The sequence below is a fragment of the Opisthocomus hoazin genome, chromosome 22 (assembly GCF_030867145.1).
Source record: "Opisthocomus hoazin isolate bOpiHoa1 chromosome 22, bOpiHoa1.hap1, whole genome shotgun sequence".
Lineage (NCBI taxonomy): Eukaryota > Metazoa > Chordata > Aves > Opisthocomiformes > Opisthocomidae > Opisthocomus > Opisthocomus hoazin.
Genome location: NC_134435.1, coordinates 11,725,714 through 11,751,392, shown reverse-complemented (window position 1 = coordinate 11,751,392; position 25,679 = coordinate 11,725,714). Strand labels below are relative to the sequence as shown.

At 50.0% G+C, this 25,679-nt stretch overlaps 1 protein-coding gene across 1 annotated transcript in view; it reads right to left on the bottom strand.

The window, feature by feature from the left end:
• Positions 1-7,645, bottom strand: part of NEURL1B (neuralized E3 ubiquitin protein ligase 1B) — a 36,781-nt gene extending 29,136 nt beyond the window's left edge. Inside the window, exon 1 of the mRNA XM_075441709.1 lies at positions 7,545-7,645. Coding sequence (XP_075297824.1) covers positions 7,545-7,575 — 31 coding nt within the window. The 5' untranslated portion in view covers positions 7,576-7,645. The remainder of the gene's footprint in view (positions 1-7,544) is intronic.
• Between the last annotated feature and the right edge of the window lie 18,034 nt (positions 7,646-25,679).

The window sequence follows — 25,679 nt, the reverse complement described above, 5'->3', positions numbered from 1 at the left end:
AGACAAATGGATGGTTAAAACAGGAGAATTCCTAAAGTACAAAACTCTCATTATTATGTAAATCTCCACAGTGAAACAGGAAAACTAAGAAAATGAAACCTGTTATATGCAACTGCCTAGCCAAAAACTCTGCAAACACAACTGCATTCATTTTTCTCCCTTCAAAGCATCAGTAGCTCTTAAAAAAAAAAAAAATCCTAAATACGATTTCCCTGCTGCACTGAAAAGCTTTGAAATGCACTTAAATGATATTTCATTAAAGAATCTTCCTGTGTAATTCCAGCAGCAAGCAAGAAGTCATTTCTTATCTTCTGATTTGGTTTCTTTACACCAGTCCTGCTGGTGTAGAACGGAAAAAAAGACATGGTTTTGGTGGAGCAGGGAAAGGGATGGGGTCTAATCCTCTCAGCATGAGATCTCTGAGCTGCTCCACTGCCAGAGTTCTGAAAGAACCGAGAGAGAGAAAACTCCTGGGTGGAAAGCAAGCCCTGCTTACACAAAGCAGAGGAACGGATCTCCCTGCACACAGAGGTAAAAACAAATCAACAAGCTTGAAATCACTTTCCCCTCCCTCACTCCTCCCCAAAGCCCCGCTTCAGCTGTTCAGACATCAGGAATTGAATGTTCCAGCATTCAGTAATTGAGACAACGGGGCATCCAGGTCTGAAGGGAAAGCTGGCACAGCTATGCTGAGATACAGCTTTCAACCCGACGTCTTGGTGCCAGTGATTCATGCTTTTTAACATACATAGAGAAAAAAACATCAGCCATCATCAAGATATGGAACAACCCAGAGTAAACAGCATCTCCTTCCCACCAAGCATGTCCTCCTGCGGGCACACATCTTAACCAAGGGAGCACCGGGAAGGGACTGCCCCAGCCAATGTCTCTGGTCTGTCCTGCTGTACTTGCAGCAGGCAAAGCGGTGGGACAGGGAGGTCTTCAGAGCGATGGTAGGACCTTGAAACCTAAGGGCACTGGGGTCATCAAATAGACATATGGACCATTGATGCAGGGTCAGTCCCCTCCAGGACACAGCAAGTTAGTGACGCCAAGGGTGGAGAAACTGCCTAAATGAGAAGACAGAACAAAGTATGGAAATGCTCCTACAGCAAAACTTCCTCCAGCTGCCACAGACAGAAAAGTCTCCCCAAGATGTGACATGGAGCCAGGTCCCTTCTGACAGCCCTTGAGGCTCCCACCTCCTTCTGCACTTGCTGGTGAGCGAGCCCACACCTGCCCTCTGGGTAAAGTCTGGAGAACGGGTCACTGGCCACACTCTGTTTTGATGCCAGGAAGCCCCAAAGGAGCGGGAGGCCAAGGAGCTCATCAGGAGCCAGGAAGGTGCACACCGTGAGTCGGCCCTGCGGTCTGGCTGCCGTGGCAAGAAGCAGCAGCAGGCACAGGCCGCCAAACCACTCTGGGCACAAGAAAGAAGACAAACAAAGGAGATAAAACAGATGGAAACACAAAGAGATGAGATGGAGGAGACTGCACACACCTTCCCCATAAGGAAACTCAGATGGGATCTGACACCTGGCCTCATCCCATCTTGCAGCTCATGAAGTCACCGCAGCAAGCAAGGCCCTGCTCGTGGGTTCTCGCCAGCTCTTCCCTTGCCTGGATCAGCAGATTTGCTCCCCGGCTTCTCTTCTGAACCCACCACATCCATCACGGTGACGTGCACGCTCCACCTTAAGAAAGCCTGCTCTTATTTTAGCTACCAACCTGCACAGATAGGCTCTGCAAACAGCGGGATGCTGATGAGAAAGAAAATGTTTCCTTTCAAGGCAAATAGTGCAGCAGGACACTGACTGTCCAAAAGTGCAACTCAGAAACTCAATGAGCGTGAATGGTAAATCCACTGGAGCTAACGAGGACCAAGGTGCTTATCTGCATTCCTAATTGAAAAGCCATTGAACGTGATATGCAAGGAGGATCCTTACTCGAATGGAAGAGAAGCACAGCATGAGCTTCAAGGTGACTCATCCTTTTCATGTCAAGTAAACATTAATGCCTGCACATTCGAACTTGACTGCCTAAAGTTAAACACCTTAAACATACTTAAGCACCTCCATAGGTTGTCAAATTATGACGTGCTGGGAAGCTGCAATTTCCTTTGCCTGCGGTGAGGGCTCTCTGAGAGGTTTGCCTACACACACAGACTTAGGGGTGTGATTTTAAGCATGTATACAGTAGGTTCAGACAGTGACACACACAGGTCCTTCCGCCCTGCGGCAATTACCTAGAGAAACAAAAGGAGAAGAGTGCTGTTTGCTAGCTATCCTACCTCTTAGGAAAGCAATTCCCCTCTAGAGTGTAAACAATAAAACAGAAGATAGGGCACCTGCCCAGCACTATCTGTGAGAGTGGAGAGCACCGCGAAGCTCTTGCGGTAATGACACGCTTGGCACTGCGCTGTGCGCGTCTGACAGCACGCCGGCCAGGGGCACGGCACACAGCTCCACTCGGCACCGGCTGCATAGGCGATGCCTTCCCAGATTCGAGCGCAGTTGTTTCTCCAGCCTCAACAGCCGAGATGCCAGTGGTAGCGCTGAATTAATGATGCCAGTTGGCTGCAGCACATTTTTGGGTATGTACTGTGCGAGGCTGGTTAAAGATAGTCCTCAGTATACGATCAACCTGTTTCAGCTCTAAATCACAGGGAAGGCTGAGCAGTTTCACAGGTTTCCTTTTGAAGAGTGGAAAAGCAGAAAGCTACAAGCGAAGCAGCAAATTAATCTGTTTTTTTGCACTTCTGTGACCTTCTTCCTGGAGATGCTTCATGCCTGCATGTTAATTAATTAACTCTCGCATACCCGTGTGAACCAAACTGTGTTTCCTACCTCCCTTACATACAAAGCAAGCCTATGATAAAGCCACTTGCTCAAGGGTCACACAGGGAGTTAGCAGCAAAGTCGATGATGGACTCAACTCCCAGACTGAAAGAGGCAGGAAAACAGGCAAAATAGAGCTGTTATTGAGGCAGGACTAACACCTGTAATCATGGAGTTGAAGCAAACCCAAACCCAAAACTGGTCTGGACAGATACCTTTTTCACTCAAACCAGAACAACCTGAAGTGTTATTTTGTCGTCTTGTTGAAGTCAGACTGGAACCAAACCAAACAATCTCCTGAACTAACTCCCTGCTCACAATACCAAGAACTCCTCCTGCAGTGTATCGCTAGCAGCTAAGGGGGAGGAGGACCAGAGAACGAATGTGAACAAAAATGCCTCTTGAAGCTGAGATGTTAGCCCCTGGAAAAGGCAGAAGGATTTTTTCCCACTACATGGCCTTGCCACCCATTTCTTACAAAGAAAGTGTGCATATTATGATAACAGGCATCAGCATTTTAAAAAGGATACACAGAAACATCATCTTTTACCCACAAGCTATAAATTTCTCCTGCTCTGCTGTAACCAGGACCCCCTGACCATCGCTGCTTTGCCATAGACCGGCAGATGGGAGCATCAGCCTGGTGAAGGTCTAAACTTGGGATTTCTGACTTGCTGAGAAAGGGTTAATTATGAAAAGCATTTTTCTTAAGAATACGAAATAATTTCTTGAAAATAAGAAACTGAAGTCACTTCTGCCAGAACAAGCCCCATTCTCCCTTGTGTTTACCAGACACAAATGCCACTCATACTTGGTATTCCTCGCAGTTGTGAGGAAGGCTGTGGGAGAAGCACTGCAATCAGATCCCTGCCGGATTCTTTAAAGGGAATTCAGCTCCTTTGTTAAATACCAATGACCCTATTTGGGCCAGGATCAACAACTGGATCCCAACTGGAAAGCCCTTTATTTGTGCTTCAGCCAGCGAGTGCCTCCTGCCCTGCTTGCCCATGGCAGCAGCTGCCCACGCTCACCCCACCACGATGAGCTGCCGTGCACTGCAAGGGCACTTGCTGCGTGACCACTCCCCTAGACGCTGTTCCTCACTTCTTCCTGCACCTTGCAGCCCCATGCAAGGGCTTCACCGGGCCGGGGGAACTGTCACCTCTCCCAGCCTGCCATTCCTCAGGCACCACGGGGCTCCCTGCGCCTTCAGGGGAGCCTTCACGCCCCCATCTGCTACTAACCATTTTCTGAGCCCTGCTTAAAGTGTCTGCCAAGGAAAGCAATTAGCACGGAGAAATCAGCACCATCCACGATGCTGGGGTGCGGACGTGTGCTGCTTGCTGCCTCGCTCACCAGTGAGTTAGGAGAGCAACTCTGCGGAGCACCGCAGGTAAGAGCAGCCACAAAGCCATCAAGCCCAATGTTGGGTACGCAACCCATCCACCGCCAACAGCCACGCGGCCTCCCAGCCCGCTCTGCAGGTCGGGACGAGTTCCGCCCATCGGCTGCAATGCTGCACACCTAGCTTGTCACCTGTAGGAGACAGAAAAACGGCGTGCCTCAGTAACGAAGAATTCACTCTTACCTAACCACCTGCCTGCAAATCATCTCGAACAATGGGCAGCGGGAAGGGGAGGGAGGCGAGAGACATCGCCATCCAAGCGTAAATTCCCACACTGCACAGGAGATGCAGCCGGAGGTTCTCCCACCGGAGACGCAGGAAGGGTCGGCAGCGGGCCAGCATCGGGCAGCGGCCACCGGTTCCACGGAGCAGCCCGAAGGCAAGGAGGTCCCGCTCATCCCTCCGGCGTCGGGCCAGCCACCGGAGGCAACCATCCCGCTGGAGGAATGTGTCCTGTACCATTTAGCTGTCATCTAGATAAGAGTGATTTCCACCACCACCTCAGGACCGTTGTTAAGCGTGTCTGACACATCTCAGCTCTTTTCCATTCAAATGCCTCCTCAACCGGTTCAAATATAGAAGCTGCCTTTCATTAGCCCTAGCCTATTACTCATTTCAATACCACTCTGGTTAGAAACCTCGCTGTTAATTTGACAAAGCCTTCATCCATTGTGTGTTAACCATCAGATACTTGGCAAACACAAGTTTCCCAAGCTCCCGACACAAATTTCTCCGGCACTGACAGCATGTGCTCTTGTATCGTTAACATGGAGATGTGGAGAGAAAGGGTGAGGCTGTGCAGGGATTTAAAGATGCAACAAACACAGAAAACAGATTTGAACAAGTTTAGGTATAAAATTGAGTTGCACTGTGTTCAATAGGATTTTAAATTGAATTCCACTGTTTCAGAAGAGCATTTCCATTTCTATATAAAACCTGAATTGTTAATTGTTTGGCTTTTCTAGGAGCTAAATGATGAAGGTCCCTCCACACTTCCTCTACATTTGATCAGAACGGAAAGATATTTTCCATCTCAAGCTATTTATGGTGAACAAAATGACAAAAGGGGAACATCTGTAGGCTTCCACAGTTAATCAATTTAACACAACAGGTAGGCAAATTTTAGCTCGGGGGCGTTCTGTTTGAGGTTTTTTTTTAATAAATTAATTTCAGCCCATGGGACAGGGGAGAGCAATTCCTCTGTTAGTTAAAACAAGAGTGGAAGTGCATTGCTCAGTCTGCCAGGCTGAAGAAAGAGATGCATTTTGGACAAAGAAGAGGGAAGACTTAATTCTGATTGATTATCTTCAAGTAACTCTAAACAGCCATAGCATTTATAAATAGGATTTCATCCAATGATGCATTCTCCTGGAAAAACTTTATAATTTTCAGAAGGACTGTTCCAAGAACAGTTCTAAACCTGCTTCCCTCTGTAACGCCATTTGGACAACAAAAGACAAACAACGCATCCCAGCACATCAATATGAAAAATTGCTGAATTGTGTCCAACTTGACAAAATACATTTATAACCTTCCAAAATTGCAAACATGCAAAACCTCTTCTGCAGTGACATGTTAACGGCTTCTTTTGACTGTCATTACTCTGTAAAAACTGAACGCGGATGAATTTGGGGAAAAGACACGTTTTCAGCATCTTCCAGCACATTAGCAAAGGGTGCTCAAATGTCCTGCATGTTTTTGCCTTGCACAACTTGACAAATGTTTGCAAATGGACTATCCCCAGCAAAGCAATCCTTGCAGACGGTCTCCACCTGGCAGGACAGGACGGAGATTTTCTGGGCCACCAGAACAATGTTTGAGTTGGGAGATCTACATAAATCAAGTCTTTGTTTTTTTCCAATCCAACTTTTCCTCTTTCTTAACAACTTCTTTTGAAAGCACCGCTAGGAACTCTTCATCACAGAACTGCGGTACGACTGATGTCATCCCTTTTTTTAAATTCACGTGTGTAAGGCTGTGCATGCGAAGGCTGCTCAGGAGAGACTGTTCTAGCAACAGGCGGAACGGCTGATACAACCCTCAGCCTCCTGGAACAGAGCTCACAGCTAGCGCCCACGTCCCAGCAGGTACAGGTATTTTTCCTTTGGGGAGTTCTAGCCTTACCAAGGTAACCTCCCCTGACTCAAGGATACCGGCTGGGTCTCCCAGGTTTTTTGCACGTGCCCCCTGATGTTGCCTCTACCTGAAAAGCTGACCCACAAAATGAATTTTTGCCAAAGTCATGCGCTTCTTTCAATGCCTTTATTTGCCAGTTAGTGAGGTATTTAAAAAATGAAAACTTCCTTATTGTGAAAGGAGCTAATTTCCCATTTAAATGTAACAGAGAATGAGAGGAGATGCAACTAGAAATATAATCACAGGCTCATAGGTAAACCGCAAGCCTAGCAGCTTTCTTTTGTGCCTTAAAGGTCCCAAGCACCCTCTCTTTGTGAAGACAATATACGGCACATCCAAATGCAAATCTATTCCTCTCTTTATTTCTATATTCAGCTCCCTGGCTGATTACAGGGAGGCATGTGTGTGTGTGTTCAATAGGTCCTCCTGCTTCTTTAAATAAGTTTAATAATACCCTTTTTATTTATGGGAGCCCAAAGTACAAAGGATGCAACGCAGGAGCCCTGCAAGAGCAGAAAAGCAAAGCGAAGTAGCTGAAGACACAGACTGGCAAGGGCTCAGTAATTCAATCCTGTTGATTCTATAGAGACCGACTGCTTTCATTACGCGCTGCTCCGAGGAGGAGGAGGAGGAAAAAGCCCCACAGTTCTGAACCTGGGCAGGAAAAGAACTTGTACATCTCTCGTGGAAGAGCGGGATCCACTGGAAAGGCAATTTAAACCCAAGACAGTCTCCCGAACATTTCAGACCTGCTTTCAAACAGTTTTCCTCCGGTGACTCTGAACAACACACCTCCCTCCACATTAAAAAGTTGCAGTTTTTTAACAAAAAAGAAGGGGAAATGAAAACGAAAGCCCCGGCTGAAAGGCTGGGGACCGCCGCTCCGGCTGCGGGAACAGCTCCGCTTCGCCCCGCTTCCCTCGCTCTCGCCCGGGCGATGCTGCACCCCGCCGCTCGAGCACCGCCGCCTCGCTGCCCGCCGTGCCGGGCACCCTTAATAATAATTGTAATCATACTAATAATAATAATTTTTGAGACATGCGGCTGGCGCGGCGCGGGCGGGGCGCGGGGCTCGGACCCGGGGGCGGCGCAACCCCCCCGGCCGCCGCCCGCCCCGGGACGGGGCCCCCGCCGCGCCCCGCGCCCCCGCCCGCGCCCCGCCGTACCTGCCAGCGCCTTGTGCGCCGCGTTGCCCATCGCTCCGCTCGGCGGGCCCGGGGCGGCCGGCCGCTCCGCAGGGCCATGGACAGCGCCCGCCTCCCGCCTCCCGCGCCGAGCGCCCCGCCCCGGCCCCGCCCCCCCGCTGCCTTTGCGGGACGCCCGGGGCTGCGGGACCGCCCCGGCCCCGGCCGCGCTCCGCCCTGCGCCGGGTCGTAGCGGGACGGGGGGGGAACCATGGTGCCAGCGGCGGGCGCGGGCCCCGCTCTCTCCGAGCGGGTCCGCCGACCCCAGGGAGCTGCTTTCTGCCTCTCTCCCCGAGGGAAAAACAATTCTGCTTTCTCCCTTAGGGAAAAAAAGCGCGGTTCGGGGAGCGGGCGGGCGGGCGCGGCCGGCAGTCCCAGCTTCACCCCCAGGACAGCCCGCTCCCTCAGGGAAACCTGCCCGGGGGGCCGAGCTGCTGCCGCGGGGTGCCCCGCCGAGCCCCCGCGCCTCGGCCACGGCCCCCGGCTGCGAGCCCGGGGCGTTGGCGGGGCTGGGCTGCGGGCGGGCCCGGGGCTGGGCTGCGGGCGGGCCCGGGGCTGGTGGGACGCGCACCAGCGCCATGGCCACGAGGGACACCCCGGCCGGCAGCCCGGAGCGCAGCGGTGACAAGATTCGCCTCACAATGTCTCGGTGCCGAGCTCGGGCATAAAAGCGCATTTAGAGCCCTGTTAGGGGAGAGCGAGGGCTTCCCCCCGCTCCCTGGTTGCGCTCGCGCTGCCGGTGGGGGCTGACACTGCTGGGCCTTGCTGTTCTGGGGCTGTTTTCTTGGTTTTGAGGGTAGAGAAATGGGAGCACCAGAGCTCCAACACATTGGGCACAGCATTTGGGAAAATCCACCACGTCCCATAGCAGAAGTGACATCTGTGGACTGTCACATGTCCTGGGACACAAAAAAAGTGGAAAGGGGGAGAGCCAAGCACAGTAGCTCAACAGCCCGGCAGAGATCAGGCTCTGGTCTGGTGTAGGGAAGCTAAAATAACAAGCCTTTAATCCCTAGGTCTTGCTGAACGGGTCAAGTACGGCTCAGGAGACGAGAGGGGACAGAAAAACCTAATTTCCAGTATTTTTTGCCATCGTGCGGATTTGTCAAAAATGGGATTATCACATGAGACAGCAGCAGCTGTTCTTAAAAGCGCTTGCACCCATCTGCTGTCTTCTTAGGTTAGCATATGTCTCCTGCTGTCTTCGGTGCCCTGCGCTGTAGAGCACGCGCAGGAGCTGTCGGAGGGCAGGAGCCAGCGCGCTGAAGCACAGTGCTCCGCTCCGAGGAGCAAAGTCATCCGATTTACACAGAGGGGAAAGTCCTCGTTTTGCTAGACAGCGGGGAATGGGAGGCTTTGGCTAATCCCGGCCGGTTTCCCTCAGCAGGGAGTGGTAGTTGTTATTTTAGGGCTTAAACAAGCCTTAGAAAGGCAGAGGCGGCAGAAGGGGTCTCTGCAGCTGGGTCCCTGCGGCTGCCTGGGGGCTGCCCGGGCAGCTCGTGTGCGTGCTTGTGTGTGGCTGTGTGCCACCTCCCCGGGGCTGCCCACGCCGCGTCCCTCCTTCCACGCCCCAGCCACACCAGCCCAGAGACAGTGGCTGCCTGTCCCGGGGGTGTTCCAGCCCTTCCTCCTCTCCAAAAACGAGGTAAAAATAGAAGACAATGAAATGGAAATGCACATCCTTAGGACGTGGAGGCAGCCTCCAGGAATGCAATCAACGCTCCTACTTTTTGGCATCGTAAAAATGTAGAATTTGTTAAAATAACCCTCTTCACACAATGCAAAACAATAAGCATGAGAAATAGTTCAGCGAGGATGACTTCACCCTTGCCAGAAACCACACCGAGAAAGTACAAGAGAGCCAGGAACCAACACTGAGCAGGGACTGAAAGGCAGTGCAAAGTCACTGCTCAGCCTGGAGAACTGCAGAAAGCAAACCAACTGTCCTGACCGAGGAACCACAGATGAAAGCTCATTAGCATGTTAAAATTCTTTCCACTCCAGCAAGTTTTGATAACTATTGATAACACACTTCAGTAATTTCTTCTGTAAGCCTGACAGGTGGCTGCTCCGCCAAAAAATCCCCTTCCCTCTCTCACCCTCATTTTGATCAAGGGACGGGATGACCTGCATGCGCGTGTCGCTTGCTTTGGTGTCTGCATTCTCATAGATATAAAATAGTCCTATCACCTAATCTCCTTCCTAGCATTTTTTTATTACTAGATCTTAAACCATTTTGCAGACAAAGTGAGTGACATATTATCCGTATTTTATAAGCGACGAAACCGAGGCACAAGGAACCCAGGAGACGTGTACAAGGTCACCCCGTCGGCCATCAGCAGACTCAGGAGCAGAGGAGCCACGAAACACTCGCCGTGTTGGATCCAGCTCACAGGACCGGACGCTTTTCGCCACACACACTGTACTGCTGCTTCTCCCTCTGCGTTTTCTGTTGCCCCCCGTAACAAATTGATCTCAGTGGGATGTAAGATCAAGGTAATACCATGCAAGGGGAAAAGTCTCTGAAAGGCATTCTGTATTACACTGCTGTCAGACATCTGCTTCCCAGCTCACTTTAATCAGCTCTAAATCTTACTGTGCATGGCTGTGTACCCAGGCCTTTAAAAAATGGGACAAAAATGAAAAGCGAGACAAATTTCTGTCTGAATTGAAACTGCGATGAATTCCACCTGAGGTTTGTCACAGACGGGGATGTGATGCAAACCCTCCTAAGCCCGCGTACACAGGCCAGCCGTCTCCTGAGCGGGCATGGGCTGCACTGGCTGCCAGCAGTCGCATACACACACTCGTATAAATGTAATGTTTCCGGAGATGCAAGCAGCTTACAAAGAACAGCTGAATTTCCACTGATTGATACCAGCCTGAGGTGTAACTCTTCTTACAGCATCAGATTGGTTGCACTGTCTTTGTAAATCCCTTGGGGGCTTGAGTTTTTGGGGATGAAAGATGTTATGAGATGTAAGGTATCACCATTAGCAGCTGCCATTCTTGTCTACCTAACAGATGGCAGTAAATAATGACAGATTCATCTCTTTCAGCAACAGTGAGATAAAACACTGAAAAATCTGTCTACCTTTCCCCTTCGGGACAGCAACCCCTCCTGCGCTGGAGCAGAGCAGCGTCCCCGACCCCCAGCTCCAGCAGCACCGCGGGGTGCCCCCTCCCTGGCCCGCGGCGCAGGGCTGCAGTCGCCCTGCTGCTGGCTGCTCCCAGCAAGCCCCGGTTTTACTCTTCCACTCTCAAACTGGCCAGTTCTGTCTTGTTCACAGCTGAGCTCTGCTGAAAACTGATCTCTGTCTTTTACCAAAGACCAGATCACTGCAGACGTTTCCCTCCAGAGCTGTGTGTAACCCTGCTCCGCAGCCTGGGGGCTGTCAGCTCTCACTCCGGTTTCACACCCTGCACCTTCAGTTCTTTTTTAATTTTCCCTGTGACTCTAAATCTGAGTAGATGCTTGGAGCATCCATTTCTCTTTCAGCCCCATCTGTCTGGACTCTAAAACTGTCCAAACCACTTCCACTTCCATCACATCTCGCCTTGAAACCTCCCTTTCCCTCTCCTACTCAGCAGGAGCTCCCTGGGAATTTTCAGAGACTGCAGACGAAAGATACCCTGGAAAAATACGTGAGTTGACTGCATGAGCCTACAATGCTTTTCCAGCATGCAAATACCATCATGTCTAAAAGACTACAGTTGCTCTGACATACGCATCAGTGACATAGAATACATCTACTTCAACAAGTACACGTTCGGCATGGATGCACCAAGTAGTATCACGGAACTAATTCCTTCCTACTGACACATGCACAGCAAAAAGCTCATTTCTGTAGCTGTACTGAATGGCGTTACATGCTTCCCGCTATAGAAGTCATGCTCCTGCTGGCACCTTGTGTTTCCTTTCCTCGTCCTGCTGGCTGAAGTGACTGTCCAGGAGAGAGCCGATTTGACTGATAAAAGCCAATGTTACTTGTCTCACAACTTCCCAGCCTCCGCACCTTGCTGATGGAAGGACAGTACTAATAAACCTCACTCTTACTTGGAGAGGAGCAAAAACAAAAAAAGCTGTTCCTTGAATTCCCCTAATATACATTTAAAGAGGTATTTATTTAGGATGGATGCGTGTACGGAGCGTCCTCCAGCATCGCACAAAGCCATCCTGCCACCCACGCCTTCCAACTGCTGAAAGCAATTACTTTCCTCCCCTGCTCTCAGCACTAGCACAGGATGCGCCGGGTCTCCACAGGTCATGCACAGAAACTGGTTTTTACTTTCTTTTCTTTTTTCCCCTGGAAGAAATCGAGGGAAGCAGGAGCTTCCAGCATAACAGTAGGAAAATCTTCCAAAGAGCTTCTTGAACTGGCCTTGACTGTGCAGCAATTGAAGCTGTTTCCTGATCCGAGTCCTTACCGCTTGCTGGAGATTTGGCTGCCGTGAGGCTTATTTACCCAAAGCTGGGGAGATTAAAGCATATTTTCTGGGACATAGGGCGGAATGGTGTTGGGCCAGAGTGACCCATGGGTTCTGACGCAGACGGGGAAATGCAGCCCACAGAGATGGCCTGGTCCCATGGTTAAACAAGCCCTTTGTGGCTTCAGAAGAAGCAGTGACCATCTGCCCTGACCGCACTTCCATATTCAAAGTGCAGCAAGTGGCATGAGATGCGCCAGCCATGCAGTGCATGGAAGAGTAATCTCTGAGGAGATGCCAGAGCAACTCTCAGCTGGAGAGCGTGTGGGCATTCCTGGCAAAAAGGGCTGCACGATGGATTCCTCAGCTGCAGGAATTACAGCCCAGGCAGAAAGAGGAAGAGGAAATGGTAAAACCACAAAACGTGGTTGGGTGTTTTTCGCACAAGCCACATCCCATATGGTTTTGGTATGTATAATAACACAGTCCCCGAACAGCAGCAGAGGCAGTCACAGAAGGCAGAAGCCGGGGTTGCAGTGAGGATGATGAGGCTGCAGGGAGGAGCAAGGAGAGTGGAGCCAGCAGGAGAAGGCATCAAAAGACAGATGGGGAAAGCATCTTTTTCTGGGAAGAGTGTAGCTGGGCTGATTGTTCTGCCATGTTATTAATTGCTTTAGATACACCGTGCTTTCTCTCCGAAGAACCCAAAAGCACCACCCTGGGTCGTTCTGCACCCTTCCCATAGGGCATGGGGAGAAGAGGGGCTTCTGGCAGTGACCGAACACAGGTCCGACCCTGCAGCCCCGGAGGCACCAGCACTGCTGGGAGATGCTCCATCTGCGAGTCCCAGACGAATGCCCTTTCCTTCAGTGGGGGCGGAGGGTGGGTTGGGCCCATCTAAGGAAGAATTTCCAGTTTAGAAACAAACAGAGGCAGTTCCTATTATTGTTAGTGGAATGTCAGCATCTCTGGTCCCAAGCACCACTGTCAACAAACAGTCTCACAAATGCTCCTTCAGCATCAGCCAAAATAAAACCCATGAAAGTATCTGTAACTCAGCATTCACCACACACATAACAAGCTCTCCTTTTTCTCCTTAAAACCAGTCTTGTCCACATAATTTTAACATAAATGAACCGGTTGTGGGCTGTGTTATCAAATGAGTCATCATTTTATGTGACAGTGTAATATGATTTAGAAAATTCTTGGCACGCCAGCATGGATTATGCATTATAATCTCTTAATTTGGAGTCTTAGTGCTGTGCAGCAGTGCCTGGAGCGGGAGGGAAGGAACAGGTTATCTGAATTACAGTCCTAGCTCTGCTCTGGCTTTGCTGTGTGACCTTCGCAAATTAGCTACCCTCCTTCTGCCTTACTTTCTTCATCTGCAAAGCAGAAACCCAGCTGTGTCTTACAGCAGGGTTAGTTAATGTTCGCCCAGGAGATCTGAAGAACATTACATAAGTGCGAATTATTATTTTAATAAGGGAAGAAAAGCAGAAGGACTTTGTTTCAGATGCAACAGACTGATCTTGGGCAGTCCCATCAGAACTACCAGGACAGAGTCTCTGCATGCCGTGTACCAGTCACAAGCTAATTGGAGATAATGAATGATTTTCATAAACATAGGAACTGCTGACAGGAAACTTAGAAATGTGCAAACTGGGACTCTTCAGAAAATGAGCATAATTTCTGACAAACATTGATATGCAGAAGATAAATAAGAACCTTTGGGGAAACTCTGCTCCCATCCCCTGAATACTGCATGGGAAAGTCTTGAGAAGCAAAGTTGGGTCAGCAGCCCTGGAAGCAAGACCAGCTATCGTTTGCTGTTGGGGAAGCCCCGGCAGGGGCAGCCGAAGGAAGACCTGCCACTTCCAGGGACGGAGGCTGCGCAGGGCATGTAGGGTGATGAGCGATTAGGATGCTGAGCAGCCACCCTGGAGGAAATGCGAGTGCGTGTGAATCAGGAGCGGTGGAGACTTGTCCACCTCAGGCTGAACTAAAAGTACCGCAGTCCGCTTACGCAGTCCCACTCATCAGAGCACAGAAGTTTGGGATCAGAGTGTGCTCGTGACATCCAAACCAGCAAACCCAGAGCCTAACATCTGCAACTGTTACTCCTGACCCCCATAAGCTTTCCATTCTCTTTGCTTTCAGTAAATGTAAACTGGCTCATATTTAGCAAAGGGTCACTAGGCAGGGAGGAGACCAGGTACCCATTTCCAAAGCTGTCCCGTTCCCTCCGGCTAGCTGCCTTCTAAGTCCATGAAGTCTGGCTTTGTCTGCACCATTCACGCAGTCCCTGGCATGGTATTAGCAGAGAGCAGTATTTCTACAGGCAAGGACGATGCATTTTGTGAGACATAAATATCATATGAGGAATTTTGGGAGACTGAGAAATCCTCCCCAGAGAGAAAAAGAAACCCATCCAGAAGACATGAAAAAACCACAATCGACATTTGCTGGCAGGAGGGCTGCTTCTGAGCTGTTTGAAAAGCAGCATGCTGCTGCCAAGGCAAACCTGCCAGAATTGGGCACATTTGGGGTTGATAACTGGCCTTTCCTGGGGATGACTAAGGATCAAGTCTTTGCTAGTAAAGAAAGAGAGGTGGCTGTGACAGACGAAGCAGGCAGACAGGAATGGGTGGCCTCTGGGAGCTCTTTGGGGCAGGGATGACAGGCGAGAAACACAAACATAGGAGGTCTGGCTGTGCTGTGAGCTCTCTCACCTGTTACTCATTGCCCCAGACAGGGCAATGACTGAACAGACACTTTCAAAGGCAGTAGCTGATAATATTTTACTTCTTAGGAACTCATGGGAAAAAAAACAAACCAAAACAAACAAAATCAAAACCCACATATACGACCTCTAATACCTTTTAAACATGGGACCAACTTCTTCAGTCTCTACTTGGGAATTATTCTCCTGAAATGAAATAGGAAGAGGAGGAAAAGGGATGAAGGGATACTGGAAAGCGCAGAAAACTATCAAGGACAAAAGCCCTATTTCACTGCTTGTTCAACCTTCCCAATCTTTTCACGCATATTGTCGCAAAAGGGAGCTGACCCTTAATGGCTCATAGTTAATTTATAAGTGGGAGGCTCTATGCCCCGGGGATGCTCACGCTGCCATACCAGCTATCCACGCACAAAGCTGTTGCCTGATGGGCTGCAGGAGAGCTCTGCATGGGCCGGAGGCAGAGCACAGCCCACCAAAACCCTGCACCTCTGCTCAGCTGGACCTGCCATGCCAGGTCCACCAGCACGTCACCTCGGAGGAAAAATGCATGCAGGGGCCAGCGGGGCAGATAGAGAATCTACGCAGAAACGAGCAAAGCCTTGTGTTCAGCACACCTCCTGCGTTCCATTCAGCGCACCCGGCACAAGCGGGGCGAGAGATGAGTCAAAGCTCTCACGCCAGTTGCACCTCTCCAGGGGCTCAGCCTCGGTGCTCCTGGTTATGGTGAGATCAGCACCTGCTCAGCGACGGAGCCCGCATCCCACTGCCTGTGCCGGCTTCACCCACAGCTGCCGGGGGGGTGGAGTCACCGCAACGTTTACCTGGGATCGCAGAGTCACTCGTGGGGATTTCTGGAGAGAACCCAAACCAGCACAAGCACAGGCTCAGGATGTCCCATAGCCACGGTGCTGCTCTTGGCCTGGGGTTCACATTCACCCACACAGGCACCATAGGGATTGCCGTGTGGTCTAACAGCTCTTCTCTGGGGGCTTTCCTAGAAGAGATGACCCCAGGCACAGCCTCAGCTAGCAGAAAACGTGTCTTTGGCTGAGGGATTCGGGTTTGCTTCTCCTATGGGCTCCTCCTCTAGCTCGTCCTGAGGAGGGGAACATGCAGAGCATCGTTTCTGCTGCTACCCAGTGCTGCGCGAAGACCACCAGCTTGGGGAGCAGGAGGGCTCTCTGGGGGACAAACGTGGTAGCTCCTCAGGGTAGCTGGCTACAGAAGCCTGCCCTCCCTGCTCAGAGCATCTCCCAGAGGACACCTGGTCACAGCATAGGTGCTTGCAGGGCCCTTCTGCAGTGCCTGTCTCAGCTCTAAGGTTGGTGCCAACTCTCACCATCAATACCCCTCCTCCAAAACGCACCAGTGCCAAAGTAGGGCAAAGCCTATCAAAAAGTCCAGCCAAATCAGCACAAACACAGCAGAGCATCTACGAGCAGAAGGGCAGGAAGAGGCAGAAACGGGCATGGTGGAGCAAGGACAGGGATGGACAGCAATAGCTTGTGGCAGCGTTGCCACCAAACACCCTGTGGTTTCAAACCAGAACCTGTGCGTCACTTGTATAAAAAAGCCCATTGGGATAGAGAAGAACCCAAATGAGAGAAACTCACCAGACTTTCCCATAACTGTGAACACATCAGAGCAGCATGAATGTTGTTATTCCCTTTGTGAGCTCTATCACTCACAATGAACGTCTCCTGTTTTCCACAGATTGTCCTTCCAGAGCTGCGCCATCAATTCCTGACCCCATGTGTGAAACACTGATGCCTTTATCCCTAGCCCCGAGAAAATGAAATCAAGCAACAAAGGATCCAATCTCAGCTGTCCTCTTTGGGGCAGAACAAGACATGATTTATAGATTTATATACACACATGCCCATCTATTCATCCTCTTCACAAACAGTTCATGAAGTGTGCCTTAAGCCTTTCTGAATTGGGCAATTCTCTGCTTAGACAATCAATCCCTAACTGAGAGTCTGCAGGAAAAGACATCATGTTGCAGGAATGCTGCAGAAGCTGTTGCATATACTGTTCCCTTTGTTGAGAATAGCATCTTTGCCTTGGATATATTTTTTTTTCCTCCTTAGCCATTTAATTTCATGAAACGGGGCCCAGTTCCAGCAGGCAAGAAGAACATAGCTAGATTTTGCTTCTCCTTTCCTGAAAGGCTGAGAAACCAGATTTAAAAAATGTGCTTAGTGGGCGTTTGGTGGGACGTATTCTCTCCCATAGTTCGGCACTTTTGAGATAGACAGAGAGAGCAATAGTTACATTGCATATGGTGCCTGGTTTTTCTTCTGTAGCAGGTAGCCTAGAGAGTTGCCACTTCCCCTGCCATGAAAAAAATCTTCAGTAGCTGTTAATTCACATAAATTCTGCAAGAGGCTTCAGGTTAGACCTTTTGACAAAAAGGCTCAGTGCAGAAATTTGTAGAAATTTACCCAGTACTTGTGCGTCATGAAAAGCAAATTATACCTTGACAGCAACCTACAGGGCAGGTAGTTCTTTGGGGAATGGCCTGGCTTATTCTCTACAGTCCAGCACTGAGCACAACAGGGATTCCCAGTCCATGGCTGGGGCTGTTGCGCACTCACCTGTAACCATATTGACAATAATAACCCTTCTGAGAATCATCCAATTCATCCCTCCTAAGGGCTTTAAAATCAGATGTAGCTCCCTTGGACATAACATGGGTGACAGCAGAATCAAAGTTTCTACACACCTTTGAGTCTAAGGGTATCATTCAGCATTACTATCCTTGTAGAACTGGCAGAAAGGACAAATGGGCAACAGGGCAAGTTTCAATCCTTCCCTGTCCTCTTATGCCACCCATGGCAGTGATGGCCCCAGCAACTGCCAGGCCAAGTCTTTTCTCTGCACCTCCATTATGGGGAAAAGGTGTTGGCGCTTGGGTGGACAGACCATGAAAAATAAGGGTGATTCCACTGTAATCGGTGACCTTAAACCACTGCAGAATGACCGGTGTGAAGATCTGGCTGCCTCACCACACTGGGCATTTGCATGCTCAGCTTGCAGGAACACAGACAGGTGGAGATCTCCATGTGCCCTCTGGGAGAGGGCTAGGAGATCATGTAAGTAAGGAACAGGCAAAAGGAATAAAACAGAAAGATTCCTAATGAATGACATTCCTGTTTCCATCCATTCTTATTAGCAAAATAAAAAGTGGAGAAAACAATTGCCAAGATCTGCAGAACTGTCTCCAAATTAAATGTGCATCCATGCACTAGAAAGCATCAGTAATTCTTAAAAAACTACTAATTTTCTTTAGCTGCCAGTTTCAGAGACTTCCCAGGAGATACTGGTCTAAACCTGCTATCTCAGCTATTAAACAGAGATGGGATATTTTATTTAAAAAAAAAAAAAAACCACAAAAACAAAAATAAAACACCCCCATGAGACTTAACAACTTAGACTGAAGGTAACAGCCCTGCAGTCATGAAACATGGTTTTAAAGACTCCAATAAATAGCTCCAGTTTCTAAATCTTGCCTCGTGGTGCATATGCTAGACAAACTCTGCAGTTCATGGGGAAGCCCCTTTCCACCAGCTGGCTGCAGAAATCCATCCTTTTAACCAACGCATACCTGTGCATCACCCAGCTTTCTGCTCTGCTTCCCCACGGGTCACTGCAGCTCCTGGCACCAGGCGCCCAGCCGCGCGGGCAGCGAGTGCGTCGTGCCAGCTCAGCTCATAGCACAGACATCAGTGCAGAGCAGGGCCAGCCCTCCTGGAGATCAGCAGCAATGCTGGGGCAGCTGTATGATGAGCCTGGCAAGTGTGTTATCCTGAACTCAGTGACCTGATTTATGGCTGTTTACCTACATTTTAATTTTTAATGGTTGCTAGTAATGAATCCCAAGCCTGAGACTAACTGTAAGAGCAGGGAAGTTCCCCAGAGCCAGTTTCTGATGGCAGTGCACGCATCCATGTCCGTGCAGTAGTGTGCAGAAAGGGACCTGCCTGCTGGGTCCAGCCCCCCATGGGTACCATCGGGAGGACCATCTGCTCAGGCTGCACATCGCTCAGAGGGCTACGTCCCGGTGGGCACTCAAGACAGTGAGCTTGCACCAGTTAAGACCCTACGCCTGCATCTGGTCAGTTTTTCTCACATATACAAGGTTGAGGTCTGGATCTCGATGCCTTTTTCTCTGTGACTTGGAGTGGGCTACAGGATTTCTTCTTTTGAGACGCACTTCGAGATAGGCGGGTGAAAAGCAACTACTACAGTGCCACGTGGATTTGGGGATGTTTACAAAACTGCAGAAATCAGAGCTGTCTAATAGAGAGAGAACACTGAATTCATTACGCCCCCAGACTGGGTTTGGGCTCAAAGAAATTTCAGATGATGGGGATATTACAAAACTTAATAGGACATTAAAGCCTTTCTTCTGTGGTGCAAGAGAACCAGCCTTTTGGCTTGACATTCAGCCCTTCCCTTTGACAAGTGTAAGCCCCATCCCTGGCTTTGCACAGTCACAAACGAGGACGACACTGGCACGTCACTTGGCGAGGCACACGCCAAAGCCGGCACGGGGGGGGAGAGGTAAGGCAGTGGCCTGGCGTCTCCGAAGCAGCCAGCACCAACACATGCCCAAGCTGACGTGCTGGCAGCTGACTTTCCCAGGAGAAGGGCTCGGCAATGTCTGGGAAACAGCTCTGTCCAAAGCATCTCACACAGACTTAAGAGAAAAATGAGACCTCCCCAAGCAGCAATAGCTACAAAACATTGCTGTAAGGTTTTTTTTATAGGTTTTCTCATTTCAGTGCCCAGGCAGCAGACCTTGAGTAGTGAGGTGAGTCACAGCTCCCCAAGGAGCTCGGTGACATTGGCCAGGAAGGGACATAGGCTCAAGGCACGGCTTCCTGGGCAGACCTGTGAGGTGATACTGGGACACCTCAGCTGTGTGCACATGAGCTGGGATGGATCCAGGAGAGCTGCTGCTGCCCCTCGATGTGCTAAGGGATGGGGATGAGCATGCAAGTGAACTGAACCATGCACTGGTACAGGGTTGTGCGGGGCTCTCTGGACCATCCTGGCCAGCTCAGAGATCTCAGAGGTTGTGGTAGAAGCTCTGCAGCTATCAGCTTCATCAGCTTCTCAGAGGGAAGCTGTGTTGCTGGACATAGCATGGGAGAAGCATTCAGTTCCTGTATCTTCCAGCTAGCCCAGCTCTTTTCCCCTTGGACGAGCTTCATGCTGGCAAGTAGATATGTGGGTCCAAGTCCCTTGGCTGTAGCAGATAGCTTTCTTCATCATGCACCTATTCTAGCTCATCTCACTGGTGGGATCCTTTGGCCTGGACTGGGTTTGCTCAGCATAAGAGCTGCACTGAGTTTTGAGATTAAATCAATAGAAAATCTGTCACTGATTTGCCCATGGCCATGAATTCACTCCATGTATTTTGAAACCACATCTATTCTGAATGAAAGGACCCATTCTTGCAGTGCACTTTGTTACTGATGGGTTTCGTTTAAAGAGAAGAGGAAGCAACATCTATTACATATCTCCATGCAGTGAAAAGGAGGCGATGTCTCACAATACTTGTGATACCTCTAGGTATTAAAGACAACAGTTTGCAAGACATCATCTCCACTGCCTGGCAAGGACTGAGCCTGCTGCCTTCACTATGCTCTTGGCTTACGCTAGCCCATCCATCACCTGCCTTTTTAACTGGCAATGATGAGGAAATTATGCATGTGAGCAGCCATGTGCACCACAGGGTGTAATTCCTAACGTCCCATAGCAAACATTTTTCCTGGTGCTAGCAGGTGTTTCAATCCTTCATTTGGACTTTTATGAACAGTGCTGCCGGGTATCTCCTTCCAGCTGCTCCCGCTATCTAGCTGTCAGCTGTGTGCCAGCTGAAAAAAAAAATACAGGGAAGGTTTCTGGGACATCTGGAGCAGCTCAGTGGGCACTGGCATCACCCTGCAGCTTGGCCTTAAAGGCTGGTAGAGGATGAAGGCACAAGGGTGGTAACTAGACCAGCTGCTGGCTCCTCATGTTCCCTCAAACTCGGTGGGTTGTGTTTGTGCTGCAGCAGCCACCACAGCACGGAGCAACTCATGATGGCCAGGCCTGGGCCATGAAGACATAGGGAAGTGTGGAGGAGGACTGGACAAGTGGGTCACTCAGTTACTGTCCCCCCCAAGTTCATATTAATCTAAGCTCTACCTAAACAGCAAGACAGTGGTCCGCCCTTCTTGCTTCTAAGCAAAAATGCCCACAGCAAGTAACACCCTATGCAAGGCTTGTCCCTGCAACTCAAAGAAACCGCACTCACAAGTGCTCGGGCTCTGCCTTCTCAGGAGGGGTTTTCGTGACATATTTTTTCCCACGCATCTCAGTGCTTCATAAAATACAAACGAGCCTCAGAGCACTCTGAGGAGGTGTGGCATTTCTACACTGAGAAATCAAGATACAGAGATGTCAAGGAGCTGGTCGCAGCCCACTAAGTCACTGGGAAAGTCTCCTACTGCTTCAGTGGGAACATGGGTTGGAGCCTCCAGCCTTCGCCAGACCGGGAAGCCCCTGGCACAGGTAAGCAAAATTTGCTGTTGCCCAACCAGCGGAATGGCACCCTGTCGAGCAGCTCTCCCGGGGTGTGAGAGGACTCCACGTAAGGAAGGAACAGGGCTGGTGCTGGCTCCCCATAGCAGCACCACTTCATATGACCTGCATTCTGCATCACGCGGGAGAGGGCTGGCCAAGTCCCCAGCCGTTCACCATCTGCACCCAGCCTGGCGGAAGTTATTTATTCCTGGAATTGGTGGGGGTTTATCAGTGGACTTTGACCTACAGCATCTCTATGCATATTTCTGGGCCACCCACAGCCCTGCTCAGCCTAGAGCTGCAGCATTCTCCTACCCCAGTCCTGGAAGGACTCAGGGTTGCACTGTGCATGGAAAGGACTCTGTGCTGCTGGCAGGCTTCACATCAGGCTCCAGAACGACTCCCATCTCTGAGCCGCATCAGTCCCAGAAGCCAGCTCTCCAAAAATCAAAAGGTCAGACCACATAGTGCCTTCAGCAACACTCTTCATCACAGCAGCCTGTAGTGGATAGTGTTTCTGGGTCTGCAGCCATTTAAAGTCCCCAGCAATTTGAGAAGCAGAGTCCTGAGTCTCTCTCTGAAACAAGGCAAATCGCTGATTAACGAGAAATGAAACAAGGAAAAACAGGACATGGGTTTCTTTTCTTATTTCTTTTGCTGTAATTGTTCCAGATCTGTCCAAGGAAAGCATCCCTCAGGGCTTATCAGAGCAACCACCGCAAAAGAGAACAAAGGAAACACCAATCATTTCCAGTAAATCAAAAAATGACAAGCTTTAACCTTCAGAAGAGAGCAGATTCCTGCAAAGGGTTTGGCTGCTCTGTCTTTGAGTTTCCTTTTCCCCAGTCCCGGTTTCCTAGCAAAAGTTTCCTCAAACAATAGAGATTGGCATCAAAAGAAGAAAAAAAAAAAAGAAAACACCACCCCTGCTTTCACAAATAGGCTTAAAATGGAAAGACAGGGCTCGTCACTTGGGAGCAATTGGTTACTCTTTGCAGTGTGGCAGCACTGAGGACTCAAGTCCAGCGCCGCAGCCCTGTTGGGAGGGTGCTGTACCATCACACAGGGCACTAAGATGCTTCTTGGCTCCCTCTCGCTCCCTTTCCAGTAGGAGAGATGTTAAGCGACTGGAAAGTGGCTATTCATATCACAAAGTTGTTGCAGAGAATGACTGCGTGCCACAGCAGCCCACGGTGAGGCTGGTGAGCTGCCAGCAGAGTCCAGGAAGGGTAAAGGCAGCCCAGGGACCATGTACCAGGAGCTCAGAGCAGGGCACAGCCTTCCCCAGACACATACTGCAGCCCAGCAGAAGCTCAGAGAGGATGGGGTTGTCCACACATAGCTCTGGGAACTGGACACAACCGAGCCTGGCAGATCCCTGTATCCTCAGATGTAGTACAGACTTAGAGAGGTCTCCAAAGACAAAATCAGTTACATGTAGCTATTCTGGCCATGAGGGATTGACCCAGAAACCATGCTGATCCTCCTCCCCTTTCCAAAAAACACAAGATGCTGAGCAGGTCATGCTCCTTATCCAGCGGGAGTCAGTGTGAGTTCAGTCTGACCCAAGGACGTTCTGGTTTAAAAGACAGTATCACCTAAATCAGGAGGAGTAAACAACCCACACGCCTGTAACTGTCAGAAAAGAAAACATGCGAGGCTAAGGAGCCAAGAGACACCTTGAGAGCTGCAGATGTTAGATACAGCTGTATAATGCCTTGGGCTGCTGTAAGACTAAACTCAAGGGCCTCTTTTTCACAGAGGATGCTTTTCAAAACCCCACAGGGGACAAAAAGTCCTTCCCATTTTACCCACACATCTTTCCTCACCTAGGAAGAAAACAGGTACCTCAGAACCTTCTTTTCTGGGGAACGAGACACCACTGTAGAGTGACATCCATGGAGAGTCCAGGCATTTGATGGGTTGGGGCTGCAGATGATCATGCCTGCTGGCACGTTCAGCCCTGGCCAAGCACACAGGGGCTGCAACACAGCCCCTTCCCACCCCACAGCCCTCCACCCCTGCGCAGTGAATCAGCTCAGGCCGACCAGCTGCATCTAAGCACCTGCCAGAAACATACTGAGCCCTGAAGAACGCGTCAGACATCCAAAGGAGCTGATGAGGAGTGTGTATGATGGCCCAGGACAGTGGTGTCCACTTGCGTTCACCCAGACCTGCTCAGGTGCAGCAATTGCTTTTACCCACGGCTGCTGCTGATGGAGCTCATCTGCTGTCCTCAACAGTCACTGTTCCTGGGCTGTGCAGTGGGTCGCAGTGGCTCATACCACGCATGTGGCTCTACCTTCCTCTTGTCCCAGCTCATTGTTCTACTATCTTTGAATCTAACTGGGCAGTTAACGATAGGAAAGATTTGTTCTTGAGATTCACTGGGGAAGAAAATGCAGTACTAGGCAGCTGAAGCAACAGCTGTAAAAGGGTAAGTCCCTGCTCCCAGGAATGTGCACCAACCCGAACAACGGGCTGTGCGGAAGATTCTGCTTAGACCTTTGCTAGAGCCAGAATCTGAGCAGCACGGACGGACGGCTTGGGCACTGCACAGGCAGTACATACTCTCGGCAGCACATATGAACAACCTCTCCGGGCCAGCGCAAAACCCTGTGTGCCTCAGACCAGGGACAACTGCTCACTCTTAAAAAAGGATAAAATCAAGGTGATTATAGCAAAGTGGAACTTCTGGTATTTTCCCAGTTTGCCAGAAATCTTCATTCAAGAGGAGAAGAGGTTTGCTGAAGTAGAAGCAGGTCATTAAAAAGTAAGAGAAAATCATCAAGAGAACACCTCAGCCACAAATGCTCCTGCTGAACTGAATTGCTACATCAAAGGCTTGTCTTCGCTTCCCCAGTGAGGTCGTGGCTGTGTCCCAACAGCGGTCGTGTTTCCCCAGGAGAATACCACCGCACTGACGTTGCCTTATAAATAAACATGTGTTTGCCCTCCTGCAGCGAGCTAGGCCACGGCAATTCCGATACCCGGAGCACTGGTGAGGGCTCGTGCAGCCTGTTTTGCCGGTTCTGTGTTTGTCCAGTGACTCATGAGCACACTGTCAGCTTACTGTCTTGTGGCCACTGCAGCCACCATGCCTGCCACACACCGGGGGAGGGAAAAAACCTTCCCTGCTCGTCTGGAACGGGCCCTTCCAGCATACATGGAGATGTTTTCAGAATATTTTTACTTTAGAGAGTAAAAGAGTACAGTTTTACAGCTGTGCCATGCTCATTGCAGCTGTGGGGTGGATTGGGAGAATGAGGACAAAGCACTGGTCAGGGCAATGCTCCATGGGTTATGTAGGAACACCTCCTTCTCCCCCCATATCTCCAGGAGGAAAGGATTCAAGGACAACTTACATCTACCCAGCATCATGCTTTGAGGGATGGTTTCCGAACACACCTGCGCTTCCCTGACCCATTTGCCACCTGTGTTGACAGCTGACTGCTACAGTCAAACTGCTAGAGGGTCATTTCTGTGCTGTGAAGATTGGCCATTATCAGAGTGATCCCCTTCACCGATGGGAAACAGTGACCTCTTCATTAATGCCAGGTTTCCACGAGGTCCAACAGCTCCAGAAAAAAGCTGTTCCCAGTGTTACAGACACTGCAGAAGGTCGCAGGTTGTTTGCGGAAGGATGGGAAGGACCAGTAAAGGAACTTGGACTTCCTTTGGGTAATTGACCCGAACACAGCACCCATATCTCTGGAGTCTGCTCTGATAACAGCCACCCAGATCCTGACCCCCTGAAACCCAGCTGCAGGAAGAAACTGTCATGCAAAGGAACAAGGCTCCCATCCTTTGCTTTGCAGATTTTCCCAGTACCAAATTCAAACTGCCCGTCCTTCAGACTCCATCATCCCAAAAATCTACCACACACCAAATATCTGCTGCTCAGAGGCTCTGGATCCACAACCCTGAACCCTTAAGAAAGTTTCACTGGAATGGTATTACGCAAATCCACACTGCTCACTGAGCAAAGCCCGCAACAGCGGGCTGCCAAATCTCCACCGCACTCACCTCATTCAGGCAAGGTCCTCAGCGGAGTTTGTGGAATTAAACTACCTGAAGTGAAATAAAATCTCAGGAATAGCTCAGGCTTATATAGACAATTTGCTAAAGTACTAAACCAGAGAGGCACTTACTACACATTTTGGTTTGTCTCAATAGTTGTACTGGAATTAGCCACACTCCTTTATCTAGCCCTGCTTCTCTGTTTCGGTGAGTTCTCACTGAGAAAATGCCGACTTTTCCCCTCCCAAAAAATTACTGAAAATGAGGTGAATTCTCTGTCAAAATGGTCAAATACAAGAAAAAAACTTCCTACAACAGTAGCAAAGCTTTTGTTCAAAAACTCAGGGCCA